The 20,078-nt window shown below is 30.6% G+C and overlaps 1 protein-coding gene across 2 annotated transcripts; it reads right to left on the bottom strand.

Moving 5' to 3' along the window:
* Positions 1–3,505: 3,505 nt before the first annotated feature.
* On the bottom strand, positions 3,506–16,023 carry LOC111701464 (POU domain, class 2, transcription factor 2). Of its 2 annotated transcripts, XM_023472756.1 has the most exons (12): positions 15,878–16,023; positions 15,278–15,328; positions 12,601–12,848; positions 10,730–10,795; positions 10,130–10,371; positions 9,396–9,863; positions 7,895–8,173; positions 7,072–7,236; positions 6,457–6,551; positions 5,758–5,845; positions 4,040–4,149; positions 3,506–3,812 (listed from the first exon to the last, which is right to left on the bottom strand). In XM_023472756.1, exons 3-12 carry the CDS (start codon positions 12,833–12,835, stop codon positions 3,680–3,682), a joined length of 1,881 nt encoding a protein of 626 aa, XP_023328524.1. In that variant the 5' UTR covers positions 12,836–12,848; positions 15,278–15,328; positions 15,878–16,023; the 3' UTR covers positions 3,506–3,679. The 2 variants fall into 2 exon arrangements, with proteins under 2 accessions (XP_023328524.1, XP_023328523.1); XM_023472755.1 differs by lacking the exon at positions 15,278–15,328.
* Positions 16,024–20,078: the final 4,055 nt, after the last annotated feature.

The raw sequence follows: 20,078 nt of genomic DNA on the forward strand, positions 1-20,078 counted from the left end.
ACATAGTCGAAAAAGTTTATTTTTGATTTTTAAGAAAAAAATATACATAAACCCAAATATTCAACAAATGTCGATGGTTTAGAAAAAANTAATTCTAGAAATCATTAAATCCTGTTCATTACAAATTACTAAAAATCTTTACCATTCAGTTCGAAAACCAATTAAGGGAAAAATATCCCTAATTTTTCACGAAAATGTTGGAAAATGCAATTAATAAATTTTATAATAAACTCTTGTTTCGTGATTGGCCGAAATATCGATTTTTCATTTGTTTATCATTTTCTAAAACAAAATAACAGGCTAATCATGATAGCTTTTTAATTTAAAAACATTTTGAAGTTACCAAAATTTAGTTCTCTATAATAAAAGCGATATTTATAAATTACGAATATGGTTTCCACCCTAATATTTAATTAGTCTGTATATATTAGGATACATTTTTTCACCTGTTAAATACAAAATTAATCAGATATTTTCTTTTCAACAAGATTTAATGAGAAATATTTTATTATTGGAGAAATTTATTATTGGATAATTGGCGGCAGAAAGAATAAAATATTGGGTAGACAGAGCTGAAAACTTTAGAATGAGATATCTTAAATCCCGATTTCTTAATCTGAGTATCCAATGGACACACTTTTGATTTTCTTCTAAATCCTCTCTTTTTAAATACTCCTTAAACGATGTTATATCTATTGGACTAATATCCTATTGAACTAAAGTCAGCTGTTCACAAGCGGGCTTTCAGAGCATCTAAACAAATATAAACTTAATCATGCATATATATGAACGTATTCAAAATATTTTGTATCACATTTGAGGACTATATATAGTCATTTTGAACGTTAGTCTTAATAAACATTAATCCAAAATTTACGTTTGTTCAAAAGATATGACACCATCAACAACAGAAATGCTCAAAAATTAAAAACCAATTTTTTTACATGACACGCTGATTGGTTGAATTTTAACTTCTTTCTTGGATATCGAATGCATATTAACAAAATCTCGGGTTTAGTAAAACCAGGAGATCAAGCATTGATCTCGATATCCACCATTCTAAACTTTTCAGCTCAGAATTAGTCAAAATACATGCAGCAAATCTATACATATATAAATCTTCGCTCATATGGTTTCTAGCTGGACAAATGGCTGGATCAAATTGGCTGAAATTTTTTAAGGGAGCCCATGGTTACCCTGGGGGTAATGTAGACAAAAAATTATAAATTTTGTTTTTCTAAAGTCTGAATTTTTTTCCTCATCAAAATTCGTTTTTTTTCAAATTATACGGGCAATACCGGGCCCTTTAGGTAGTTTTTTTTAATACATTTTTTATATGTGGCTTGAATGTTTGTATGTAAGTATCTGATAAACGTCTGAACCGATCGGGCCCAAACTGTATGCAACACGATCCCAGCAAAAAGTATGTTCCTTATAAATTTGAAAAAATTACCTTAAATTAGAAATTCACAAAAGAAGACAGATTAATCCACGAAATTTCTTATTTCTTATAATGTTTACAAAGAAAACTTGTTATATTTAAAGTCAGATTGTATTCTGGAAGCTTATAAATATTCTAAAATATAATTCCTATTAACTTCATTTTACTATTTGTGTGAATGAGTTATGTTATGCATGTAAAAAGTTAAATAATATATGCAGAATAAAAAGGTTTCACACAATATGGAATTTTGAAAATGAAACTTTTTCCCCATATTCATATGTTTCTAGTGTATGGCAGTAATGGGCTGTTTAAAAGGCAGTTTATATATTTATCTTTGTGTGTGGGGGGGGGGGGGGGAAGGGGGGCAGATGGTACCCATGGAATTAGGTTGAAAAGAGTGTGTGGGTGGCTAAAAGAACAGATACAACAGGGCGCAGAAACAGTTTTCTTATTCAAGACTTTTGATTTGTTAGATTTAAAAGTTTTTCTGTTTGCGTGTTGCTTCTTCTTCTTTTGCCAAATTTCGTTTTGGTTAATCTGAACCTATAAAAACCCCCTGAAAATGTCTGCCAGAAAAGCGGATAAAAAGTGGTTGAAGGGGGGGGGGGGTGGTTGTGAAGGTTTAAGGAAGGGGGGATGCAAAATATGATATTGTTATAAAGTGTGTCGTCGGCGGCAGATTCAACAAAATTTCGTAACGGTCGAAACTTTTTCAGCTATTTTTAGGTTTTAGCCACTTTTTGCTGATTATTGAATATTCATTGGTAGACATAAATCAGGGTAAAGTTGAGGAGTTTTTATGTTCATCATTTGAGGGGAATATTTGCGCATTTTTGGAAACTGGATGCAGGGGGACGAAAAAATATTCGGAGCGAAAGTATGGGAATGCCAAGGATGCTATGTTATGTTATCATGTTCATTGTCAAGTTTCTAAACATTTTTTAACTCTTAAATAGTCAGGGCGTTCGGAGGGTTCAAAAATTCAAAAATAACATTGTAAAAATGTTTTTTTTTTTTTTAATTTACAACCTATTTCTGAATTTAAAACAAATTGCATTAAAAATTCTTAGTTTCTGCATTTTTTTTTCTTGCCTTTCCCAATTGTTGTAACTCTTGCTTTAATGTATGACTACGAATGTTTTCTTATTCTGATTCTGTTCAACTCTATTTCCTAGACTATTGATATTTCAAACTATAAATTCTGTAAGATTAAATAATCTAAGTTTAAAATATCAAAGGTTTAAACAATCTGAGGCCGAATTTAAAGAATTTGAGCTGTGGCTTAAATCCGCCAAAACCCGGTTTAAATTAAGCGCCGGCTTAAATCTTGAAACATTTGATACAATTTTAAGTGGAACCAACCATATTTAAGCCTCCGCTCAAATTCTTTAACTTCGGCCTCTGGTTACAGACATCTAGGAATTAGATAATTTCAGCTTTTAGCCAAATTAAAAATAAAAAAAAAATATGAAAATAAAAAAAATGAAAAGGATTTTAACGAAATTGTCTCCAGTCTTTATTCTCGATATTTTATATAATATCAATAATATTTAACTTTTAACCTAAACAGTTTTTAACAAATACATTGGAAACAATTATCTATAGGAACTAGACTCCTAAGTAGAATGAATTTACATGTCTAAAATTTGACCAATTTTAGAATTTATTTACGCATTAATCAATCAATCAATCAAATGATCAACCAATTGATCAAGTTAAATGATCACCCAATTGATCAATAAGTTTACAAAGTGTTCTAATCACAAAATATTGTACTGAATCACTGGGATGTTTTGGATATTTTACTACAGGGTGAATACTAAATAGTTTGTTTACAGTTAAACAAAAACAAGAATAGATTATTTCAAATTTTACCCAAGTATAACAATAACAAAATTACTGATTTTGGAGATTCTTATGAAAGAAAATTATTTTGTTTTAACCTAAAATTCTTTTCAATTTACATTTACACAGTAAGTAGAGCCAATATTTTCGGAATAAAAGGTTATTTATCTTTTTCATTTCCCCCTTGGAAAAAAAATATAAACTTTTAGAAAAAAATAATTTTTGAGGAAATTTTTTTCAAATTTTGAACGTAAAACTTTATCACTTAACATTACATATTTCTCCGGGTTAAAACCAATTTTTGAAGTGCATTAAAGGGAATCTCCACTATTTTGGTGTTTTAGAGAAACTGACTGTCGCCAATAATCTTTTTACATTTAAAGGAACTGTTCACGAATGTGATGATGTATTCTCCTGTCCAAATATACTATGGTTGAAGACTAATGGAACAGGGGAGGATTGAGGGGGAGGGGATACACTGTAAGGAGGAAAGGACTGAGCACCTACTGGACTCATATTACTTCTAAAAAAAAGAGATACAGTAATTTTTGAAAAAATTCAAATATTTAAAATATAACGGAGATAAAAAACTACTTTGCAACGATAAAAACAATGAATGATAATAATAAATATGGGAATCAGTTTAATATATAAGCTTTTATTTGTCAATACATGGTATTCAATGTTTAAGAAATCAATTCTTTAATTATCTAGCAGAATGATTACAACAATAATGATGATAATGTTCACCTGGATGGTGAAGAACAGCTGCTAGGGCTGGACCCTTCATACATTGAAGAATTAGGATTCATTCTCTTCTCCTTCTGTCTTCTGTTACAAAACCAAACCCTCACAACTTCCTAAAGACATAAATAAATTAGCATTGAAAAACTCAAAAACATTTTATAATTTGTTTGAATACCCGAACATTCTATAATTTGCTTGAATATCCGAATATTTTATAATTTGTTTGATATTAGAACATTTAATAATTTGTTTGAATATCCGAATATTTTATAATTTGTTTGAATATCAGAACATTTAATAATTTGTTTGAATATCAGAATATTTTATAATTTTTTTGAATATCCAAATATTTCATAATTTGTTTGAATATCAGAACATTTTATAATTTGTTTGAATATCAGAACAATTAATAATTTGTTTGAATATCGGATTATTTATAATTTGTTTGAATATCCGAATATTTTATAATTTGTTTTAATATCCGAATATTTCATAATTTGTTTATTTTATAATTTGTTTGAATATCTGAACATTTTATAATTTGCTTGAATATCAGAATATTTTATAATTTATTTGAATATCAGAACATTCTATAATTTGTTTGAATATCAGAATATTTTATAATTTATTTGAATATCAGAACATTTTATAATTTGCTTGAATATCAGAATAATTTATAATTTATGTGAATATCAGAACATTTTATAATTTGTTTGAATATCTGAACATTTTATAATTTGTTTGAATATCGGAACATTTTATAATTTTTTTGAATATCAGAACAATTAATAATTTGTTTGAATATCGGAACATTTTATAATTTGTTTTAATATCCGAACATTTTATAATTTGTTTAAATATTCGAACATTTTATAATTTGTTTAAATATCCGAACTTTTTATAGTTTGTTTAAATATCCGAACATTTTATAATTTTTTTTAATATCAGAACATTTTATAATTTTTTTTAATATCCAAACATTTAATAATTTATTTGAATATCAGGAAAAAAATTATGAAAAGGGTTAAAAAATTAGTTTCTTTTCAAAGATCGATATTGTGTAATGTTTATGGAATACAATTTAAAAAAATTCGTATTTTAAAACATTTAATTTTTCATATTAACTAAACTAAACTGGAAAATTAGAGGAGTTACCCTACATTTTTTACGGAAATTCCTTGAATGTTTTAAACAATGTGTTCTTTTTAAACTTAAACACAATTAGAACAATTTTACAGTTTCTTTTTCCGAAATGTATGTTTTTCAAATAGCACATTTCTTCCAAACACAACTCATATTTAGCAATAACAAAATACGAAAAAATTATATATAACATTGAGATACTTGAAATTAGAAAAGTTTGATAATTTTAATAATTGTATATTCTATCAAATTCTATTTCCATTAACCGCGGGTGTTAAAATTAAGCGAAGCAAAACGTCCTTTAAATTAATAGAAAAAGTCCATCCACGATTAACAAAAGTATACCCTTTATACAATTTTTTCCTTGGTTAGAAAAAACAGTAATTTCTTGGCTTGTCTTTAGTGTAGAACTTTATTAATAAATTGCATAAAAAAATAAAATATTCATTACTTATTTACAAAAGATTACGTGGATCTGTTTACAATCGTTTATGGCACTCTTTAAATGATGAGATTAGTTACGTCAACAATTCCTTTTAAGAATTACTTGTTACGCCGACTGTGCCTTTAATATTTACCTTTTCCATGTTTAGAGACTCTGATATATAATAAACTTCTTCACTGCTAGGTTTAGGATTCTGATTAAAGGCTCTCTCCAGGGCTATTCTATTTAGATCAAATAAAATAAAAAAACGAAAAATGTAAAAATATAAGTATTAATAAAAGAATACGGCGGTAGGCGATTAATTTAATAAAAAAGACGACTTTTTTATTAAAGTTTTAATTTTAAACAAGCTGTTTTTGAATTACAAGCTTACGAGAATTCGAAGCTTTCTTCGAAGCCTTCATGCTGTTTAAAAGCTTGATATAAATCAAAATTCAAATCTGAAATCGTCTTCATTATATTGATATAATCAATGTATATGAAAAATAATTATAAAATTCACGAAAGAAATTGAGTTTTTGCCACAAACTCTGATTGTTTAATCCCTTTATCTTTGCAACTCAATGTCCTGGACCTTGGATATTTTAAACTATTAATTTTGTTAGATAAAATAGTCAAAGTTTGAAATTTCAAATGTTCACACCATCAGGTCGCAAAGATATAGAAACTATAAATTTCCAGTTTTTTGTCAAAGATTCCTTGTAAAATCGACATGGCTAGTTTACAGAACCTATTTTAATGGTGTCCTATACTACTACTTTCATCAGATTCATTTTAAAATTCCAAATCTCAAAATGTGTTTATAATTGAATATTGTAAATAAAGCTGCTACCTAATAGTTGTATCGATGGAGGTTCTTTTCTTCCGCCGGCGGTTAATCGCCTCCTGCTGAGCTGGGGAGAGTAGGTGGGGGCTCATGTACTGAGTCTAAATCAATCAATCAAGTTGTCAAGAATTCAATCAATCAATCAAGAGGAAACAATTTCTTTTCTTCATTCATGTATGTAGGGGGGGGGGGGGGGAGAAGTTGCAGACATATATTGGTAATAAACTAGACTAAATAACAGAGCTTTTTTTCTTCATCAAATATTTGCGAATCAAGAACTTTATGTTTTTTTATATTTAGGAATGTCCAGACTTTTTATTATTGAGTCAAATTTGAAGTATCACTACGCCTTAGCCTTTGATTTATTTTCTCTGACTCAATTACACTTTTTTGTAGCCCTCTACAAGTACATGTAGGAAAATGAGACCACTTGCTTTTTATCTTTGGTTTTAAAGAAGTAATCGATGAAATTCTCATTCAGTTTTGCTTTAGAGCTTGCAACCATTGCATTACAGAATTCTAACAGTGTACAATGTACAATCTCGAAATTACAGAGTTTTAACAGTGTATAATCTACGCTTTTGGGACGAACAGAGTTTTAACAGTGTACAATGTACATACCTGTTGTGTTGTATGGTTTGCATCAGCATCCTTCAACCATTGTTCCAGCAGAGGCTTCAGCTTGCACATGTTTTTGAAGGAGAGGTTGAGAGCCTCGAACCTGGAGATGGTTGTCTGGGAGAAATCATTTCCGTAAAGTTTACCCATTGCTAGTCCTACATCACCCTGCAATATTTAAAAATAAGTTAGAAATATATTAAACTTATCAAGATTTAAATTGCATCAAAGGAATTGAGTTTTTTTTAAAAAACTCAAGTTTTCTAATCCCTATATCTTTGAAGCTTGATGACAGTTTAAAACATCTAAGATATACGACGTTTGATTGCACAGATATCGGGAGATTAAAATCAGAATTTGTGGCAAAGATTCAATTCCTTTGTCGATTTTCTTTGAATGATTGTCAAAAGGGAGTCCACAAAAAAATATTTATAAAGATTTAATTTTTTCTTTAAGAAACAGAATTAGCAAAACATTTTAAAACATTCAATAGAATGAATATTATTTATATTTATTACAGCATTAACCAATTGTACACATGTTAAATGTTAAATAGTTTTTGGTTGGTTAAATTAAAAACTTATTCTCAAATTTTATATTTTAAATGTTCTTATGAAATTTTTAAAGAAGAGAAGGGTTCCCAAAAATTAGTTAGAAATGATTAAAAGTTTAGTTGTATTTCGATCATGTATGTCATGTAAAAGTATTTGTCTTGAAATATATCAAATAAATTTTTTTTCCGTTACTCTCAAACATCAGGTGGAAATGAAAACATTAAAAATTTTAAAATATTTAAAATTCTTGAACAATCTCTTCAATCATTTACCTGAGTATATCCTAGTTTTATTCTTTTCTGTTTAAACATTTTAGAGAAGGATTCTAATTCTTCCAGGTTGGCCGATTCGTCCGGCGGCAAATCCAGACGATTCGGCCGACGAGCTGTTTGGTGAAGTTTCGTCCAGCCCAGAGGATGGGCGTTACCTGAGGTGGGCGGGAACTGGAAGGGCGGGTGGGGGGAGGGGTAGGGTTGAGTGTGGGGGGCGGAAAACTTTGATGACGTTGGATAGGGAGGTAGGGGACTTTCATATCTCATCTGCTCTCCCATCTTAAAAAAATAATTTTTTTAAACTTTTAAAGAAAAGAGCCGCCCTTTCTTTAATTTATTTATAAGATATTCGTTTTATATTTAAGTTTCAAGAGTGACTGCATGTAAGCACTGAGCAGTCCTGCATTCCTAGGTTAGATTCCATATAATTTAGATTCTCTAGTCCTGGCAGGGTTAAATTATATCAAGGTGTCAAGAAAACACAAATAATCTCTCACAGAAATATCTTTTATCCCCCCCCCCCCCCCCTCGTTTTTCTGACTCAAAAATGTGTTCTTTCTGTGAGTTTCTCCATTGATTCTTATAAATTTAAAATGCGCAAGTCACTTTCACAGAGAAACAGCAAATAAAATTAAACAGTGCAGGGTAAAGAAACAAAAACATTGATATCTAATTCATACTTGATCAGGCAAAGCTTTCAACGGTACTGTTGCTAAATTATCTTATGCATATTTGTTCAGTCTTTTGTCTACCCCCCTCCCACCCCCATTTACGTATCAAACCCCATAATTCATTGTTTCCTGTAAAGTTTCGTCAAAATATAAAGAATAAAAGGTTAAATTCATAAGTTTACAAATATGGAATATATACGCCAGAGCACTTTTGAATTTTTAACAAGAAAATTTAAATATTTTCTCAGACGGGTTGGCCTGCTGACAGCCCCCCATTATCCCTTCAGCTCTGCATTGTTTGTCCGCTATTTACAATTCAAAACAGTTCGCGCCCACTCTAGCCCATAAGAGGCTTATGCGCGCATACGCACGTTTCAGCGTTGAAAAATGATCCGGAAAACGTAGGATGCACAACTTTGGAATTCTGATCACATCCGCGCTCTCTTTTATAGAATAATAATTGTACTAAACCGCCCAAAAGGTTTAGCTTTTAAAGGGAGTATCAAAGTGATTTCAAGCGACCCTCCATTAAAGGAGTGCATGTCTGATTTAGAAAAATACCCTATAAACCCTTTTCTAAGCAATAATATGGAAGCTGTTGTCTTTACACTATCTGGAAAAGGGCTGCTGAACAAATCCGCAAATCAGTGATCTCTAATGAAACCAAAATTGTCAAAAATATTGGAAAAAAATATTGTAATAATTCCTCCCCCCCTCTCACAGATGAGGGTTTAAAACTTACCGTTGTAAGTCAATTAAATGATTATCTTTAAATAGATGGTAACTTGAAATTAGGTCAACAGCCTTTTTAAAGCGGGAATATTCTTTACCTTTTTACTGTGTTTAAGATGGTCCTTTGGGTTGTTGTTTTGCTGTTGTTGTTGTTGCTGTGGGTTGAGTAGGAGCAGGTTTTGAAGTTGTGCTAGGAACTGTATTGCTTGTGCTTGTTGTATGAGAGCTGGTGAGAGGTTTCGGGATTTTTCCTCCGTATCTCGGGCCAGCTGTTGCAGGGCTGCGGAGAACAACGGATTTTCCATAATTTTTAGCGGATTCTCGACCATTTTTGCAGGATTTTCCATTTTTGCAACGTTCACGGAATCTGTGAGTATCTGAAGTGGATTGCTAAAATTCTTTGGTAGATTTTCATATTGCGATTCAGACAGATTTTGTGATGAGAAATCAGGACGTCTGAACATGGGATGGGAGGTTGGTATATCTGCTAGAAACTTCTCCATTTGTTCTGACTTGATCGAGGCTTGCGGCATGGAAGACATTGTGTTCATATAAAGGCCAGGAATCTAAAAAAACAAGTGTTAAATATTACCGCTTTGATATAATATTGTTTTACTATTTAGAAATTGCACTCCGCTCATTTAAATATATTCATACGTTAGCTATAGCTAGGGTTGTTAATCGTTTTTAAACGATCGTTTTTTTCGTTTTCCTATCGTTTTTTGTTTCGTAAGTAACAGCAAGTTTCACGTAAAATAGTGTTAAGAAATCCTTAAAATGTTACAAAAAAATAAACATTTTTGTTTGGTTATTATTGTTATTATTGTTATACCTGATGAAAGCCTGGTGAGGTAGAACTAGGAATTGACAAAGGTTGAATAAGCTCTTCTCTGGAAAGTCCAAAAGGATAGGGGGGCAGTATACCCCCTCCTCGGGGGGGACTTTTTGGTGACCCCTCACGGGACCTGGAGGGCGAGGATCTTACCGGCGATCGTGATCGCACTGAGGATCTAGATCTTGATCTTGATCTGTCATGATTGTTCTGGAAGCTTTCAATTCCAGTTTTCATGTTTTCTAAAAAAGTATTTTTAAAAAATGCTTTGTCATCCCAACCGAAAAACCACTTAAACAAACCTCTAATCACAATCCATCATCAAAAATGTTTTGTATTTTATCAAAATAAAATGTTAACAGTGACAGTGGGTTAAAAAGACGACTGATAGCAACAAATATGATTTTTAAATAGTCCAATTAATATAAAAGACAACAATTGTAATATGTAAACACTCTACAGAGACAAATTTCGCTTAAGAAGTTGATTTTCAAGTTACTATTTTCTATTATAACAACATCAAAAACTCACAAGATATCTGAAATGTCGTCTTTCCTTTCTACAGCTTTTGAGTCTTTTTTTTTGAGAATATTTGTTTACCTTTTTCTTGATTTTCTTGCTGAAAAATGTCTCTAACTGGTTTGCTATCCACCTCTTCGTCATTATCTAAAAAAATTCATATTTTTTTAATGCGAAATTACTGGTGTGAATTTGTGATCTCGCAGTTATATGAGAAAATATACATTATTTGAAGGAATATGAAACGTTCATAACAGTTCGTTCTCTTCTTGACGTAAATTTTTAATGAACAACAAACAAATTATGAATAGTTGCAAAACAGTGTCTGACAAAATCTTTTAGAAACTTTAAAAATAAAATGTAGAAACCCCCGTCATGAAAAGAGTTTTCGTCTTGAGTTTTTATTGCTGGAGATTAGTGACACCTCATTGTACAGAGTAAACGTTTATAATTGTTATTATTGTGTTTATGTTGAATTGTTCTATAATAACCCTTACAACAAGTACCCCCATCCCCCCTCCCCCCTCCCACCTCTCCCTCCTCTCCCCCTCCCCAAGCAAGAAAATACACCCGAATCCCTATCTTTGTTTGACCACTTTGCATGTGTACTGCATTGTCAAAGAAAACAATAGTTTTTTCTCTGGAATTGGTAAAAGGATTCTCTTTCAATTTTCCCGATGATTTTTGACGTTAATGAATATTGTTAAAAGATAGATTAGGGATTGAAAAAATTGTAAAAAGTACATTTTTGATCATAATAAGTGAAACTGATTTTTAGATATAAATATATATTTTGATAGGCATGCCTTTAAGAAATAACGGCAATTGTATCTATAGCAAGAAAATTCCTGGAATTTGTTTAAAATGCGGGAATTCATTTTTTGAATTGGTCGCCATTGTTTGAATAGAATAGACAAAAGAAAATTTACGAGAGAGAAATTTTAGAAGTAAATTGATTGAAAAATAGTGGATAGATATAATTGCATTACAAATAGAAATATATGTCTTCATTTTGCATAAATTAAGAGAAAAAATTTATTATGCAGTAAGAACTAGAAAACTTTAGAAAAGGAAGACGACAATAAATTAATAATTTTTATGTGTTTAATGTGGTTACAAGGTTTTCTATTGACTTATCAAGTCACTTATTAAGTGAATTTGGTCTGTTCACACTGTACAAATTCTGGGTTTTATGTTAATTGGACTAGTTAAAGTCATTACTTGAGTCTAAAAGTCGTCTTCCTATTTCAGAGTATTTTGGGTATGACTGTAGTACATTTATGCTAACGAGGCATGTTTAGTAAGATAAATAAAAACCAATGATAGATTGATAAACAAACCACTTTGCTCCTAAACTATTCTAACATATGGCCACTTGGGACAATTTCATGTTTATAGATAGATAGATACAATAATGGGGTGGGTTGTTAGATAGATAGATAAACAGATAGTAACGCCATGTTTTGTAGAATTCACAATAGGACTGGGTGCACGATAATGATAAAAGAACTGGTGAGGATGTATAGTGTGTATTTCATGTAATTGATATAGGTGGAGGTCCAATTCAACAGGTGGACACATTCTAAAAGGTTTTTGAATATTTGCTAAAACTAATTTATATCCTTACTTTCTATTTTAAATAAAGCTAACGCCATTTTTTAAATTTCAATATTAATGTGTCGACATTTATCTCAATAACACTTTTCAATCACAGGCTTTTCCCAATAACCAACCAGCTTAAAGGGACTATTCACGTTATCCAAGGGAATCTTCATGAATTACATGCGCAATATTTGCAACAATACGGCCTTTTCATTTTTGTCTAAGCAAAAATGATGAATATCTGATAAAGCTGTAAAGGGTATCGTTGTGAATCCAGAATGTTGACCTCTTTAAATAGAAGATTTCTTGAATCAATGTGAACAGTCACTTTACAAAGAAAAATTCTCTACCTGAAAATGAGTTTGGAGAAATCCGTTCATTTTTTCTAGATAAATCTAGAGAACCGGCCCCGACAGGAGGAGAGGAGGGCGGGCTCTGTGGGGCGTGGTAGTTTCGTCCTAGATGGTGAAACCCGCCGTCCTGGTTTGAGGGATGGAGGGGCGTGTCTCCTGGAAGTTTTGGGAGAAATGGAAATCCCTGGAAAGGGTAGAAGGGGAAAACAGGGCGGGCTTCATTTGCATTCATTATCCATTCACTCCTAAATATATATATTCATTATCCATCACTCCTAAATATATATATTCATTATCCATTCACTCCTAAATATATATCTTCATTATCCATTCACTCTTAAATATATATATATTCATTATCCATCCTCTCCTAAATATATACATTCATTATTCATTCACTCCCAAATATATATATTCATTATCAATTCACTCCTAAATATATATATTTTATATCCATCCTCTCCTAAATATATACATTCATTATTCATTCACTCCAAATTATATATATTCATTATCCATTTACTCCTAAATTTATATATTTATTATCCATTCACTCCTAAATATATATATTCATTATCCATCACTCCTAAATATATATATTCATTATCAATTCACTCCTTATAATTTAAATAAATCGTAAATTCATTACTGAACATTCATATTAAGTTTCTATTCACTTCCAAACATAATGATTTACTCAACAATCCAAAAAAAAAAATTACATTATTTTCTCTTTCTTTTCTTTATCATTATTTTTTAAATATACATAAGTATAACTGAGAGATTAATTTGGATAACATAAGAATATGCTCATAAAATTTTCAATAATTAAATTGTTATTATCAACTTTACTTTTATTTTTATATCTAAAAGTATTATTATTCCTATTATCTAAATTATTATCAATACATTTATCATTTTTGTTATGTTATAATTATATATCAATATCCCAGGACACCCTGTTAACATTTTTCAATATTACCACATTTCAGAGACACCCTGTAAATAATATTGCGGCGTAGAGGAATCTATTTTGCAGATATTTAAGTATGCTTCATGTCCTGAATTATTCTGCTAATTGATTAATCAATTATTTATATTATTATGCTAAACAATAACCCCTGAATGCTAAAAGGTGTGAGTATGCATAATTTCATCTTCTAATATACACCTTTATGAATAATGAATACATCACCCCCCCACCTTCAATGAAAATCCTGATTCACAAAGCTTTTTTAAAAGCTTTGTTTAATCAATTATGAATTTGATATCATAGTTTGTAATTTTGTAAACTGACTTTAAAATGTGGATTTTCTACAGAAGTGACTAGCGCATTTCTACTGCAGGAAAACGGCAATATTTTCCACATTATTCATCACATAAAGGTTTCAATTATACTGAAACTAGAAACAGGCGATTTACAGCCGTGAAATCTTTTACCTAGAATCACAGAATGTTATTTCATAACATTATACCGGAAGTAAGTTCAGGGCTCAATATTTCAACGGGAATTTCAGGGCCCACGATATACCGAGAGGAATAGTTATGACGGGTTTGACAGGACCCATCAGACTTCTAATTAATGCAGATTTAAATCTGGGGAGAATACTAGCTGGGAAAATGAAGCAAACATTTCTGCAAAAAATTTCAAGAGTTAATAATTTTTGCATATTTATTACATATTTTACAGGAACAAACTAAAATGGATTGATAGGAATTTAATTTATGGAAATCTAAACTGAAATCAAATGAATATTGTTTCTTTATAGAAATAGTGGTAGTAGTTTTTTAAAAAACAAAATAGACAAAATATTGTAAATCATGTTTTTGTAAAATATGTTTTAATAGCCACCAACTATGCCTAGACCTACTGACTAATCCTAGGATTTGAATGCTAAATCATTCGAAGGAAAAAGCAATTAAAACCAAAGATTAAACCTAATGAAGAAGTAGAGAGTGGATTGATAGATGAGCCTCATATTGTATATATGTCTATAAATAGGGCAGATAATTCATAGACCCATTTAATAAAATATTTCTCAATATATAATTCAAGTTTTTTTTAAATCAAGAATAGCAAACGAGTCAGTATTATCCATAAATACAAAGAATAGTATTTTATATAAGAACAAGAAAATGGCCAATATTTGTCCATATACAAAAGTAAGAATATTGAAATATTCTTTGGCAAAGAAAAGTGAAAATCTGCCACCAAAAACCACGTTTTTGACAGAAATTTTTTGTAGCCCTAGACTTATTCATTTTAAACCTATACAGACCTAGTTTTCAGCTGTAGTTTTCAAAAAGTAATTGCCAAATTTTTCATTGAATTTTGCGTGAAATGTTTCATCGTTCAGATCACCGTGCGTCAAACCACTGTGCGTTTAGTTCTAAGTTTAAAAAACTCATTTTTTTTTTCCTACCAGTTAAACCACTGTGCGTTTAGTCATAAATTTAGTTCCGGATTTTTTAATACACTGTTGTATATACAGTTCATGATTAACATGTCCATTTTAGGGATGGGAGTGCGCGCATTTTAGAGACGAAAACTCAGTATTGAGACATGGGATTGGACAAAATGGTTATCCATATTTAACTTAAAGCTTACAATTTTTCTATTAGCAATTAGCTAATTTTCATATTCATAAAATAAAAAGTTTTTTATTCTAGTTACCATGTATAGTATTGAGCAGATTTCAGTAGATAAGCTTACACCGTGTCTAATCTAAGTTCGGCCATTTTTAATATAATCCACCATTTTGATATTCCATAAATAATTCATGAAACCCGCCCATTAACTTAATCCAGGGTGTAGTCATATAGCAAATTTGTGCAAAATTTAAATGTTTTGTGAAAATTACAGCAAAAATTATGCAAATTTCTTTATTGTTGGTGAATTTAATAAAATATTTGCGTAAATAATGCCAATTTTCTTATCATATCTTTTAGATTCAAAAACCGAAATAGCTATAAAATTGAGTTAAAATCTTAGGAAGGCACATTTTTTAACTTAAGAAAAATATTATAAAAAATTGGAAAGAAAACTTTAATGTATACTTATTTTTTTGCGAATTTAATTTCAATACTTTGGGAAATTTGAACTTTACAACTCTATTATTTACATCTCTTGCTTGGCATTCCTCAGAAGAGAAAAAAAGAAAAAAATATAAGAAACAGTGTCACCAGATATTCATTCATTTAATTTTGCAGAAATATACTTTTTTAATTGATCTAATTCAGATATCATAATTGTTAATTCATTTTTAAAATTCACCTTGCAGATTTTAGGAAGTGTTAACTGGACTTTTTATTATTTCATGTTAATCCACGTTTATTTTTATCACTTTTGAGGCTTGAATAAATAGATAGGTAGTGTGTAGAGTGCGCGAGAGTTAGTTCACACGTCCGAATGCACTGAGAGTCATTCTTCAACTGCCTGAGTACCGATGCTCCATGCAGCAATCGGAGAAATCCGCTAAAATTCATCTTTAAACCGCGTAAGATCTATAGGCCAGTCCGGGCCTGCTGCGTAGAACTTTATTCCCTGGTTTTCATAACATCCGGCCCCTTGCCCAGCCAGGAAATAAGCTGAAATTTCATTTTAAAATTAAACTAAATATTCTAGTTGATAAAGATAATAACCTTTAATTGAGGCGGGGTGACAATACCAAATGAGTTTTATGGCGCAAAAATGACGGTTAAAAATGTGTAATTCAATGGAATTGTGGTAATGGCCTTGATATAGATAGATGGATAGCGTCCTAGAAGATTTGACGGATATGCACACAAAGGCAATCTGATAAAAGTGTTTAAGGATTAAAGAAAATTTAATCTTTTCACGCAAATTTGTCTGTCTTCCTTTTTTAGAATTCAAATATTGAAATAAATTCGGGGATGGGTGAGATAAAAAATTATATCAGATTGTGAATGAAAGAAGGACCAACATAAAATTAAAAGGGGGGGGGTAATAATTCAATATGTTTTAATTTAATTTGTTTATCTTTGCAAATCCCCGATATACAACAAATTCTTCTATCATCGGCATTTTTAAAGTTTCAACTCGGAATGAAAGATGAAAAACAGGGTTTGATAGAAATGTTTGAAATATTTCACGACTTTTAAAAGTTTGAAAATATTTTTCCATCTAGTCATGCAAAGCGAGAGCAGCGGACCAATCAGAGCCCGCGTGAATATTCACCGCCAGTCTCCGACCAATCACAGCGCATATTCAAATTTATGCATACCCGCTTCTTTCATTTGGAGGACGGACTTTTTATGCAAATACGTTTTATTGGTTCACATCTGCGACACAAAGCATACAGGGTGTTAAACTAAACAGTAAAATCTGTCAGTTTTAAGAAAGAATCTGAAAAATGTTGTCGATACAAATCTGATCTTTGACACTTGGAAAACCGTTTTTTTAATATTGAAAATAGTGAAACCAAACTGTACGTCTATCTCTGAAATATATTATATCCGTAAAAGAAACCTCGACACCATATATAAATGTTTTAGCTGTTAGCTTGTTTGTGTACAAAAGACGTCTAAACGGCTGAACCGATCGGATTATCTATTAATTCTTTGCAGAACCTGGTTCTAAAGGAAAGATTTTGCCCAACGCGTCGAAACATTTTGCGTCCAAAACTATCGTTCTTTAAAATATTTCGGAAATGCGCTAAAGAAAACTAAAAAATCCGCAAAATGTATTTTTGTTGTTTTCTATAAATACCTGTTTTGATTTTAATTATATTGAATATTTCTATTAAAGGATCTTTCTTTAACATTCTTCTAATGACTATATATTAGGTTTTGGTTAATTGTAAAATAATATTTCAAATCCCCACAGCATAAACTTGAAGGAGGCGTACAGTGGTTTTCAAAAGGTATGAGACTTGTTTTACACGGTTGATAAATCGTAGACTTTAAACCTAACATATGTCCTAAAAGAGGATGTCCTTAAACCTAGAGGGTGTCCAGATACACAATAAAAAACTTATGGAGTGATTGAAAAGTTGCAAGATATGGTAAATCATTAAAAATATTCAGGGTGTTTCAAAACATTCAAGATCAATTAAAGTTTGACGTGGAGGTGTGGCATTGAATAATGTTTCTTGTAAGTACATAATATCGTATTTAACAATTAAACACGAATATTCAAGGTTTAATTATACATACGTATACAATACAAATTGTGAAAAACACCCCATCTAAATTATTTAGCTTGATTCCAGTTTGAATTATCTAAATATCTAGGAGTTGTTTTGTGCACATATCTATTTTATAGCAGAAACCCTGGGCAAATATAACAGATGGTTTAAACAAATGATTTACATCAGACTTTTTTTCTAAACATTTCAGCACGAACATTAAATTATCCTGGTTAAAATAATGAGCACAACATTCATGCACTTCACGCTGCTTTACTTTTCGGACTTTTAAGGGACTGCAGTTAAAAGTTTAAGTGAAAGTGATACTTTTGATGTAATCTTTATTAATCACAGATTATAGAGTCAACTTTTATAGGTTCTTTATGAGCTTACATATTTTAATTACAGAATTGCTTGTAATTGTTGATACCTTGGGTTGCAAGCTTTTTTATATTTTTCTTTTCAAATTTTCAAAAATTAAAGGTCATTTGAAATCGTCTTCGTCTACGATCCCTTTAAGTGTTTTTTTAATGCATTGTCCATCATTAAGATTTTACATATTCCTCTGCAGTAGAAAGTTAGAAGTTTCACCATTAAAGATTTGTTTGCATCAAAAGAAGGGTAAAATTGTTTGCATGCAGAAACAAAGGTTTACGTATAAAACTGCATTGCAAACCTATGTTTTGCAATGCGAATATTTTAGAATTTTGCGAGCATGCAGGCTTGAAAGGGGTTCAGACCATTTTTGGAATGTAGGTATAAAATCATACATATGTATTATATCAAAATATATTTGGGTTAAAAGGATAGACCGGCTATGTAAGGTATTTAAACTGAGCATGCAGTATTATGGACAAATTCATTAAGATTCATTTGAGACATATAAAACGTTTCCACGATGTATAATTACTGAGTTTGAGCGCATGGTCGACGTTCAAAATCATGAATTTGGGTGGGTATGTTCTCAGAATCGGGGTTTTTTAATTATTAAGTAAAAATTTCACAGTAAACTAATTAGATGTTAAGGAACATATTTCTCAAAAGAAATTTGCAAATAAATCAATGATAGATTCTATTATTTAGTCTTCATTATTTTATTGAATTTCTTATTTAATATGAATTTGTTCGCAAATTTCTACAAATTCTTTAAATTTCGTATTTTTGATAAAAATTCCAGAAAATCTGCAGAAAATCTTTGTGAATAGAGAGAGATTATAGAAACTAATAATTGAATAAGATTACTTATTTTCGATGATAAGATTAATTTTTATTTTCTTTACCAGTTCCTAAACAACTAATTAGTTTACTGTATAATTTTGTTTACACTTTTTGTCTTCGTTTTTTAATAATGAAAAAACAATTTTGAAAACGTACGATTTTGAACGTCGATTTTGCGCTCAAACTTAGGATTAAAAAATCTTTGAAAATTTTTATAAGTCTCAAATGCACCCTAATGAATTTGTCCACAACACTGCATACTCAGTTCAACTACCTTAAATAGCCATTCTGTCCCTTTGAGGGGTTTCTAAAGTCCTTTTAGGTTGCATGCTTTTCATGTATATTTTTGATCAGAGATCAATGAAATATATAATATATCCTTGTTTTCCTATTTGACAATTTATTATTTATATTAAAGCGATTTTTGGTTACATCACTCCTGTATGCCGTGTCCATTAGCACTTGATCCAATCAGGGTTCAGTCATGTGTTTGGTGTCTATTCTGAACCAATAGAAATAGTATGGCGGTAGCATCTATCTTTCTATCTATCTCATCATCCAATTAGATATAAATCCTTCGATTGGCGCTATCAGTAAATGGAAATATTTACCTCTACTGAAACTATAGCGACATGCGGCATAGAAAAATTAGCTAATGCTTTTTAAGATTGAAAAATGAACTAACTGTTTAACAGATAAGGTTTAAAGGGTATTGTTGAGAACTGTATATTCCATCAACATAACTTCAAAGGGTCACTTATGAATTTTTTTTTAACTTTAAATTCTTAATATTTCCTGATCAGGTAGAGTACGCTGTACAGTTACAACTTTGGTCAGCTAACTGTCACAGTATTTATGGATATAATTCATTAAACAAAATAAATGCAAGTACAGCAGACAAATGTAACGTACCACACTTGTATCCAATTCTATTAGCGCCTGATCCAATCATGTGTTATGGTGCCTATTCTGAACCAATAGAAATAGTATGGCAGTTCACCTATATTTCTATCAATCTCATCATCCAATTACAGATACCGAGGCTAAACAGTAAATGTAAATATTTACTTCTACTGAAACTACAGTGATAACAAAATATGCAAAAGCATT

The sequence above is a fragment of the Eurytemora carolleeae genome, unplaced genomic scaffold, assembly GCF_000591075.1.
Source record: "Eurytemora carolleeae unplaced genomic scaffold, Eaff_2.0 scaffold410, whole genome shotgun sequence".
Taxonomy (NCBI): Eukaryota; Metazoa; Arthropoda; class Copepoda; order Calanoida; family Temoridae; genus Eurytemora; species Eurytemora carolleeae.